General features: G+C 48.3%; 4 protein-coding genes across 4 annotated transcripts; 2 read left to right on the top strand and 2 right to left on the bottom strand.

Moving 5' to 3' along the window:
* Positions 1–1533: 1533 nt before the first annotated feature.
* ASPGLDRAFT_29395 (fungal specific transcription factor domain-containing protein) lies at positions 1534–3432 on the top strand (the record flags this gene model as incomplete). The annotated part of the gene is made up of 7 exons (XM_022543848.1): positions 1534–1542; positions 1671–1812; positions 1850–2121; positions 2168–2182; positions 2227–2415; positions 2459–2922; positions 2967–3432. 7 exons carry the CDS (start codon positions 1534–1536, stop codon positions 3430–3432), a joined length of 1557 nt encoding a protein of 518 aa, XP_022396531.1.
* A 312-nt stretch (positions 3433–3744) lies between these two features.
* ASPGLDRAFT_39416 (uncharacterized protein) lies at positions 3745–4667 on the top strand (the record flags this gene model as incomplete). The annotated part of the gene is made up of 2 exons (XM_022545082.1): positions 3745–4022; positions 4079–4667. The coding sequence occupies 2 exons, from the start codon at positions 3745–3747 to the stop codon at positions 4665–4667; spliced, it is 867 nt and encodes a 288-aa protein (XP_022396530.1).
* Positions 4668–7210: 2543 nt separating this feature from the next.
* ASPGLDRAFT_907385 (uncharacterized protein) lies at positions 7211–7593 on the bottom strand. Its single transcript, XM_022550492.1, has one exon. It carries the CDS (start codon positions 7530–7532, stop codon positions 7338–7340), a length of 195 nt encoding a protein of 64 aa, XP_022396529.1. The 5' UTR covers positions 7533–7593; the 3' UTR covers positions 7211–7337.
* Positions 7594–7884: 291 nt separating this feature from the next.
* On the bottom strand, positions 7885–9569 carry ASPGLDRAFT_52046 (uncharacterized protein). The gene is made up of 2 exons (XM_022547660.1): positions 9010–9569; positions 7885–8873 (listed from the first exon to the last, which is right to left on the bottom strand). The coding sequence occupies exons 1-2, from the start codon at positions 9423–9425 to the stop codon at positions 8021–8023; spliced, it is 1269 nt and encodes a 422-aa protein (XP_022396528.1). The 5' UTR covers positions 9426–9569; the 3' UTR covers positions 7885–8020.
* Positions 9570–10093: the final 524 nt, after the last annotated feature.

Here is a 10093-nt window from a genome sequence, read left to right as displayed (position 1 = left end):
GATATTCTCGTTGATGGCTACAATAGTCAAGATAGGAATTCAGTTCGTTATTATCTTCTATTCCGAGCCCGTGACACCAGTACTCCCAGGCCATGCAGGCATTGAAGGCAACGAAGAAGCCGACAAAGAAGCCAAGATGGGCTGTCATGGCCCTCCAACACATCACCCACCACCTGCATCCATAGCTGCCGCCAAGCAGGCAGCCCAGAGAATACACTGGCGAGTTTTTGCACAGTACTGGTCAAAGGAAGCCCCAAAACGATACAAGGACCTCAAATAGGCTTAGAAAGACGTCCCCCAGAGCTCCTCCTTCCCAGAGCTGCCCTGGGCCGCCTCCTTGCTATCAGAAGCGCTCATGGTGACTTTGCAGAGTACCATGAGCGCTTCAAACACGAAGATGCCCTGCTGACATGCTCATGCGACCGCAGAAAGGATCCATCCCACTTCTATCACTGTAGAGAGGGCCGCAAAGCAGCAAGACATCCATGGGGTCATCAGCCAGTGACTGAGATCCTCAGCACAAAGGTCGGGTTCACAACTTCACTGCATATGCAGATTGGCTGGGAAAATCCAAGTTTTATACAGACATCTGCCGACGCTATTAGTCATCTAAACATGCCAAGTTTTAGGATGCCCAGGATTACCTCGGGCCTCCCCTCCCTTCCCTTTATCCCACCCTCATTTTGCACCCCTTTATTCTTTCTTGTCCGCGTTCTTGCTTTTCTGTTCAAAAACCAATACGCCCGATTCGCTGGTTGACAGCTATGAAAACCCAAGCAGCCCCCCGCGCGGGGGGGCTACCTGTATTTAGATGATAGATGGTAGTTTAGCTAGGAGACAGGCAGTTCCGATCTGCCCGTCGTATGTCCCGCATCGGGACCAGGGCTTTTCCGCTTCCGTGGTATCCAATCCAAGGGTGCGTGGAAAGACCCGATTCCCGAACCTCGACGTAAAATAGAAACACACATACACACACTACTACTGCAAGCCCCGAGGACCGAGATCCACCACACACACGATGATGCAGTCTCCGAGGCTCAACAAGTCTTGCGACCAGTGTCGGAATCGTAAAGTTCGTTGTATTGGTATGCCCTACGTCTACCACGTCCCATCGGCGCAACTACTCCCAGTCAAGCGCTCACCTTACGCAGTCCCGTCCACCCCGCCCGGAAGACCTGTTGCGTGCACCCACTGTATAGTAAGTCTACCAAACAATCACTGTAGGGACGGGCATCTGACAGTCAATAGAAACGAAACGAGACGTGTCAGTTCAGCAACCTGAAACGCAGGCTTCGCCCGAAGGGTAAGACACGATACTACATGGGATTACCATGAACTACCATCTAACTACTTACAGATTCTTCAACTCCCCAGAAAAGCCCAAGCTCAGACTTCAAACCCTCATCAGATCTATTTATAGATCGGCTCTTTCGAAACCCATCAGAGAGTGCTGTCCTCTACGATGAATTTTCCATCCTTAAAGTGAGCTCCCAGATGTGATTGACTTCGTTTACTAACTGGTCAAGGTTCATAATGATCGAGGTATGCACCGTCCACGAGCGCAGGGATACAGTTCACACCGCTTACTAAGACCAGTCCCAAGTTCAGGACTTGCTTTTTTCTCCGAAAAGCGAGTCGACTCGTTGGTGAAAAGGCTTGGTCATACGCAGGTCAGGGACTTGGTCCACCAGATTGATAAAACAATCAGGACGCGTTTACTCGCGAGACCTGACAAAGACATATCGCTATACAGTCTGGCTAAAGTTCAAACTGAACTAGTGATTGATCCAGAGGCGGCATCTCATATTCAACGTGAGTTCAGCTTTTGCACCGTATACCTTTCTAACAGGCACAGGTTACTTCGATGTCCTCCATCCAATATATCCCTTTCTCGATCGGCAGTCGTTTGAAGAAAGAGCTACGAGACCAGACTTACTCCACGTTCTAGGAACAGACTACGCATACTGCGGACTGTACTACGCTGTATTGGCTCTCGGCTGTCAATACAATGGCTTTAGCTCGTTTATTCCCAACGATAGCCATGCGTGGAAGCTCTTTCAAACCGCTCTTACCCGCCTAGACCGTATCCTTATGAGCACCGAATCTCTATCAAATCTCCAGGTAGGTCGAACACCGTAATCTAATGGTCGTTATTAATCGTTTATAGGCATTAACCGCAATGGTATGTTCATTGTTCACGGTTGTGTATACAAGCTAATTTTGTAGGCTATTTTTGCGACAAACACGTTTAGCCTTCAACTAGATCAGACCCTACTAGCTGAGGCCGGTCGCATGGTACTTGCACTTCGCTACCACAAGTCGATCGTCAGCGAGGATTCGACATTATGCCACCGAACCTTTTGGGTGATATACCACCTCGAGAAGCGATACTCTTTCCAGGCCAGGAGCAGCTCAGTACGTCTTCCCTCTTATAAAAGAATCGTTCTAACAGGGATAGGTGATTGCGGACTACGATATCGGGTGCCCAATTCCAAATACTCCAGAATCAGTTCTTGGAGAGTACAACTGGCTCATCTCCTCTGTCCGGTTCGGCCGCATTCTGGCCGTCGCTTACGCCTCTCTGTTCTCAATTTCCGCATCGACCCAGCCTGACGACACAATCCTAGCAGCAGTCGACCATGTTCATACATTGCTCGAGGAATGGCGGCTATCCATCCCGCTGGATTTCAGGCCAAAAGAGCCACTCCAACGACGTCGTCTGATTGATGGCGCGTCCAAGGAGATAGCGCTACGAACGTACTACTACTATTACCATGTAATCATCGCATTAGAACGACTTACTCTCCACGCCAGTCGCGACATCGCAAGAAGCGAGAACAGCATGAGGGCACTACTCAACACCGCGAGGGAAGTCATCAACCTAACGCGATACATTGACGTGGAGCCCTACACACCAGTATTGTACGCACACTCCCAGGATTCAAGAACGTGATTAACTCTCATAGTATACTCGCAATCATACCTCTCTCCGCTTTATTTATCCTATTCGACTTTGTTGTCCACCATCCAACCGACCCAGACATACGCGGGCATTTAACCCTTCTTGACATCGTGGCCGGGCACTTTAGCCAGCTAGACCATGCATCGAATGGGGCAATCAAGTCCAGCTACCTTTCTGGGTTCTCCCACATGGCTCGACAGTACGTGCAAAGCGTACCTAAACGGCCAGCTGGTGATGCGGAATCAAGCGAGCCTAGGGATGGCCAACCATCGGCTGATATTGCCGTCCCTTCACTTGACGCCTCAAACGACGCTCTAATGGCTCCAAATGACCCCACGCTAATGGAAGGGGTAGATTACGGGAGTCTGGACAGTCTCTACTTTCTAACGCCGGATAGTAACTGGACGGCGGGGATTTCCTCTCTTGCTGAATTCGACCCGAGGGAGTATTATGGCTCTATCTTCTTATGACGAGATTAACATGCGCTCGGGCATCGGGATTCTGAGTACTACTCGTATATGGGGGCCATTCAGCCCGGTGGATCTTGCCTCGGATCCTAACTATTATAGCAGCATATTATTGGCTCATGCCTGGGGCTTGGCATGCCATTGCCGCCTTTCATTGCTGATTCAGTTCGGTGCTCGGTGGTTTGTGAGGCTATGCTGCCAACTTGTGTATAGCCTCCCGCTCGGTGCTCGGACATACTCACCCACATCTAGACCATTATTTATACCTAAACCCCAGGATGCTTCAATCAACACAACACCATTCCACAAGCCACCATGGCCCTCACACCACACCAAGCCCTCTCAATCGTGCTGATAATCTACTACATTCCCTCGATCGTCCCCACATCCTTCCTCCTCCACCGACACAGCATAGGCAGAGCATGGGGCTGGCTGTACCTCTTCATTTTCGCGGTCTTCCGAATCACCGGCGCAAGTCTCCAATTCGCCTCAGACTCCAGTGAAAGCAATGGACTGCGACGGGCCGCGTCAACGCTCGCGTCTATCGGCGTCATGACCCTTCTACTAGCCATGTTGGAGGTTATTGAGAATGTGTACGTCACCGTAGCGAATAAGTGCTTAATCGGGGGGGGGAAACTAACAAACTCAGAAAATCAACATTCGCCTCCGACCCTATCCACCCTCGCATCTGGATCCTCCTCCACCTTTCGCAATATGCTGCTTTCATCCTCAGCATCATCTACACGTTCACCAGCCGCGACGACCTTAGTCACGCCGCCGCGATAATTGTGGCATGTCTATTCGCTTGTCAAGTTGTGATTTCTGTTGTCTTTTATATCCGGCTTCGCTCAGACCCAACCCGCAATAACCACCAGACTGGGAATGGAGATAAACACCACGACAACGTCAATGCGAACAAGAAGACGACTTTTCTACTCCTCCTCGCCCTATCCAGCACACCATTCCTAACAGTCCGGGTAATTTACATGCTCCTGTCAACATTCGCAAACAGTCCGCCTTTCAAAGGGAGAGACCTAGATGGCGACAGGGACGCGGATACATCCGCCAACGTGTATGTTGTTGCATTCATGCAGTACCTGATGGAGTTTATCGTCTTTGCGCTATTTGTGTACGCGGGGTTTGTCATGCCGTCGTTGCAGAAGGCAAAAGAGATAGAGAAGGAGAAGAAGAATAAGAATAAGCTGTTGAACTCCCAGGAAAGGAGTGAAAGTGTATAGACTGGGATTATATTATACTATAGATCGAGCAAAATGCTCCAACTATTGGAATCCATGTGGTTTAAACACCACCTTATTGGTCTCAGCGGCATTAAACCTCCTAAGATCATCTGAAAACGGACTCATCAAGGGAGGGTAATATCAGATCAATAAAGTTCATTTTCTCCAATATCTCCCGATTACCACAGAGCGATGCAATAGCCTCGTCGAAAACTACATGTACGGGACAGCGCCCAAACCGGATGCTGACGTTTTTGTTATAGCAGTCGGCAGCTCTGAAAGGCATATCGCCATCATGAACACCTGCTCCCCATGTCAGTGACAAAAATATGCGACGTCCCGAAGGATCCATATCGATAGGACTTATTTTCCTGCCCGTGATAACAATGTCCAGGGCAGTTTTAAACGCAGGACTGAGCCCCACGTCTTCGATGGCACAATCGACGCCATTGACCTTTTTGTTTCCAAAGCACTCAGCGTAGTCTGCAGAAAGGGCGAGCTGTCCTCGGTGCGCCACCAACTCCCTAAGTCGTAGTTTGTCCTCGTAATGTCCTATTTCTCTCCAATTTCTCCTTGTAATTTGCAATCCAAATCTCTCAATTCACGTTGAGCTTTTATCAAATGGCCATATCTCGTATGAAAACTCTGCGCCTCCTTTCACTGTTGGATGAACCATGATGATCTGGCGCACGGCATTTTGACCAAGTCGACCCCGGGCCCATTGCCGTGGTTAGTGTCTGCAGATGATGTTTGTCAGCCCATTCTTGGGCCTCTTCGCGAGGCACGCCACTCTATAGAACCTGGCTGTTGTGAACTTGTGAACCCATTTGTCGGGTTGGAAATGTTGGAAAATTTGAGCCGCCTCCTGGACCGTCAGGTACTGACAAAAAGCACTAACAAGCGGGCTTTGAGTCGATCCTTGGTTAGATAACCACTGAGCAATGACCTTAGCTGGGGCGAATCGAGCTTATGCTTACGTGTACTAGGGATACTGCGAATCCCCTAGATGAATAAACCAAATACCCAAATTTGCTACACCTTTCCCCAGGTCCGGTATCCCTGATGCGCGGTGGCGCACTTTTTCCATATGCCAAAGAAGACTTTCCACACTCATAGCAACTGATAAGAAATGCCTTGAAGTTCGCCAAAGGTCCACAACAACGTAGTCCATCTTCCCATCCACTTTCGTGAAGCTGAATGTCAGGTTAAGGCTCTGCAGGAATTCTTTGATGATCGCCAGAAGACTTCGAGGTCCGGGGGTGCCGGTCTTGATACGTATGATTGAGAAGATTGCCCAAACCGTCAGGTTCGAAGTATCCACAGGACATGCTTTTTCGCGTAGATTCATGGTCGGAGAGGCTATAAATAACACTTCTCACAAGCCTATGGCATTGCCTCCCGCCGGATGATATTGCCGCACGATTAGCGGGTTCAATATTGTCTGGTTCGAAACTGTACTATTATTTAATCAAGTTTATTGTCCATACCGAGCCCTACAGCTATGACAGACCATGATTCATGGACCCGAGGCCAGCAGCTATTCTACAGTCTCTTGTTTGTCACGGGCTCGGAATAGTAGATACTATCGAACTGAATTCCTATCTAAACTATTGTAGCCATCGGCGAGAATATCGAATCTGGAGAGGAAAGAAGAAGAGGAATCTATCTACAGGAAGAAAGGGGTTTTATCCATGGGTTGTGTGGCTGCGCTAAGTGCTCTCTTTGTTTGCTTGGATGGCGGCGTTTGTCGATATCAGCCATCAGGGCAGCGTTGAGGCTCTGAGCCGTCACACTGGGAAAGACTGGGATGACCCAGTGGCCGACTGGCGTGGACGCTATCGTGCTAGTCTCGAACGTTACCTTGAGCCCTATCAGTGGCGACTTTCGGATACCCAATCACACCTACTAGTATTCAACCGTCAGCTATGGCGATCTCTGAGCTTGAGATGATATGTGCGCCACTGCCTCAATCATACCTTTACCGCTGAAATTATCCTAAGCAAAGGATTATATCGAAAAAGGCGACTAAGCTGTTATGAACTGGCGCCAATGCACAAGCTCTGCCAATATGTATCGGTACGCGGCAGAAGCCTCAACCATTGCGGACCCTGATATCACCGCATGGTAAGAAGTAATGATAATTCTCTGGCCTTTGCCCATACAGAGCCCCTGACGGGGCCCATTACGGCATGGAAGCAGAGATAGCTTGCCAGGGAGATCAGCCAGCAATCCTGACACGGTAGACCAACTACAGAACACAGAGGAACTGGCTGCTCGACCTTTTAGCCGCAGTGGCTCCGAAGCACATGACAAGCCGCTATTTTCAACTAAAAGTCAGGACACGTCGCCATTGGAGCATACTTACACCGGATTCAAGCCCAGTAAAATGCAACCTGTCAAGGATGTGGTTCTTCAACAGAGACAGTACACCATCTTCTCTTTGAATGCCGGCAATGGCGACACCAACGAAACAAGCTCTACAAGGATCTGGAGACAGGTGGGGTTATGGGACCCACCGCTGCAGAAGAAGAAAGGCTGGGTAACCCAAAGAAGATACTCAATTTGGCGCCATTTCTCCTTATCGAGCTTAGAATGGAGATATTCTGCACAGCAAAGCCCTCTGAAGTATGTCAGGCAATATGGGCAGTGCATCAACCAGGCTGATTTTCATTACACAAAAGAGTATTTGAGAAAACATACACCAGGGCTGTCGGTCCGGAATACAATAGCTAAATAACAACTCGCGGATAGCATGGCAATGTCCCGTCGCGGCGTGTTAACCAATGGTGACTGTGTAATCAAATTGGAATTGAAATCACCATATCTGGACCCCAGGATCAAGAAGTCATGGCCGTGTAGGTGCATAGGATGGTCCTGGGCAAATAGCGAGTGGATCACAAATGATACCCATTTATTTGCATTGGGCAGTTGGATGATATCAAGGTCGGGTTTTCCCATTGGGTCCGGAAGGAGGTCTTGTTCATCGTCCAGAGCCGCGCGTTGGCAATGTCTTGGATCACAACTTCTTCATCTGCGCCGTATGTATAGGTATCGGAGGCGTTTAGCGGAAGATAAGGGGCAAGACTTGAAGAGTCCTCATCAGCACATGAGTCTGTGTAGCTATACGCAGAGGACAATAGTTAAAAGCGGTTTGCTTGAGATCTGGATTAAACAACCATTTAGAGAACTAGGTCTACAACAAGAGAAATCATTCAAAGCTCACAACCGACACAATAGATTGTCATCTCTAAGCTGTTTAAGGACACCATATGCAAAACAAGTAGAAATAGAAACTAACATCAAAAGCAGCACTTCAATTAACCAACAACAAGCCTTCTCCTCCCTTCGTGGAATCACCCTGTAACTGTGCTTGTAGAAGACCTGGGCGTGAGCGTAAACCCTTGTCCATACCGTTCCTTGAATTCGGTCTTGGCTTCATTCTCTGTCGCATCACCAGAAATGAATGAAGCAGTACCCTCTGAAGATGGGCCGGCATTCTCGGGATTTCGAATGTTGATGCTCGTCATATCTCGAGATAGGTGTTGAATTGTGACGTCACTGAGGTGGCCTCCAACCTGCCTCGTCCGCCATCCTAACCCTCGATTTCTACCGTTGATGGTTTGCCCAGTAGTCGAAACCATGAACTGTAGAGCGTCGCCAGTAGCGTAATTGTCAATAGTGCTCATGTTCTCTTTCAGATTATCATTTGCCTTAGAGCAGATATCCATGCACTTGTGAGCCGTTTCCCATTCATCCCGCAGCCTAGTAAGATCCTGATGTTCTTCCTCAGACGTCATAGCCGTCTTTGATTTTGTCACCATTCGATTCATTACATTTTGCATGCGCCTCTCCAGTTCGGAAATTGTAAGACGAAGATTATTTTTGCATTCCTGCAGGCCATCGTTTGTCACTCTTTCAGTGTCCAGACCGAGTCCAGAGTCACCATTGCGCTTGAATGAGAGCTGAACCTGACTAATGTGGTCGGACAACTGGGCGCAGATTTGGAGACATTTTTCTGTGCTTTTCCGCTCTTCTTTTATCTGCCGTAGCTCCAGTGCATCTGAGTCAGACTCTGACAGAGTTCGTTCAAGTATCAGTTCAAGCTTTTCGTCGATGCTTTCAAGGTGAGACTCGAGGTCAGCTTTCGCAGTCTCGACGAGACATTCGTAGTGCTCAATGTTCTCTGCAGTGATTAAAGATTCGCGACTGGAAAACATATTAGCTCAAAACCGGGAAAAAAAAAAAAAAAAAAAAGAAAAAAAGAAAAAGAAAAAGAAAAAGTGGAAGTTGGACAAGCCTTAAAACTGTCTCATTGCTTAGGAAACATAGCAAACAAACTTACAGGTTTGCGTCAGTGAGAGCAATATTGATAGTCAACTTATACCCAGCCAAAAGTCGCCTGAAACCATCAAGATCATCACCCATGTACCTTAACCTCGCCCAGTCTCGGAAGCTGGTCCGATTTCCAATAGACCGCGACGAACACTTCAGAATTTCTTGTTGAAACTCTTCACAGGCTTTACCACATCGTAGTAAGGGAAGATCGAGTGCAGAAAGGTCTATGTCGGTGGTAGCATCAATTATTTCAGTGAGCGAACCTAGAACCCCCCTCAAAGCCTCAAGTTCCTCCAAAAGGTCGCGTACGCGTTTCGGATGGGAGTGGAAACTCTTAACAGTCTCGTATAATTTAATGCTAGAATGGAAGGCAAAGGTAGACAAAGCCAACAATCCGGAAGCCAGACCAATTGGTTCTGCCATCGGGCTGATTGCTTCAATATGTGGCGTGTGGTATGTGGTATGTGGTACAGTGTATGCGGTGGAGGTTGCAAGGGTAGGGAGACGTTTGTGTCAGAGTCGCGGAATTGAGGCAGCCGGCCTTTAATATTTAGCTGTGAGGGACAGATTCTCAACAGGGGCAAAAACCAATCACGATCGCGCTGTAGACGCCTATTTGGTGTGACAGTAAGCACCGATCCAACAAGGCAGCGAGTAAACTTCGAGGGAGCGGAGAAATGGTTGGGTGGAAATCGATTCTATTCCCCCGGCCTCGGTGAGGAATTAGGTCAGCTTGAGGTGGGCCAAAATTTGTGTCAGACGACTAGTCCAAATTAGGCGATTAGTAACCGCCGCGTCAAGTGACTATTCCAAATTAGGTAATCACGTGCCTTGTCTAGCGGTCATGTCAGGCGGTCAATAAATACGCACTAGTTATCAGTTTACAATCCATCATCTTTAATTTCTTTCCGAATTTCACAGGACTACAACTAGTTGTCAACTAGTCAGAATGGCTGCTTCTACCCCCCTTATCAACCAAGTCCAGTTCTCTGATGATGAATCCTCAAATGTACAGCTCTCAAATGACGGATTTGATGCTCAGGAAGTCTTCGAAATCAATGAGGTAAGAAATCATATACTAGTTGTGGACT

The sequence above is a fragment of the Aspergillus glaucus genome, assembly GCF_001890805.1.
Source record: "Aspergillus glaucus CBS 516.65 unplaced genomic scaffold ASPGLscaffold_27, whole genome shotgun sequence".
Lineage (NCBI taxonomy): Eukaryota > Fungi > Ascomycota > Eurotiomycetes > Eurotiales > Aspergillaceae > Aspergillus > Aspergillus glaucus.
The sequence above is the reverse complement of the archived record's forward strand: the minus strand, read 5'-3'. Positions and strand labels throughout refer to the sequence as shown.

What these genes read in the sequence shown, in the direction of transcription:
- ASPGLDRAFT_52046 (XM_022547660.1), bottom strand. Translation starts at nt 9,425, where the DNA reads ATGGCAGAACCAATTGGTCTGGCTTCCGGATTGTTGGCTTTGTCTACC. An exon ending in GCTCTCACTGACGCAAACCT is followed by an intron (nt 8,874 to 9,009) that starts GTAAGTTTGTTT and finishes TATGTTTTCCAG; the next exon opens with TCGCGAATCTTTAATCACTG.
- ASPGLDRAFT_907385 (XM_022550492.1), bottom strand. Translation starts at nt 7,532, where the DNA reads ATGCACCTACACGGCCATGACTTCTTGATCCTGGGGTCCAGATATGGT.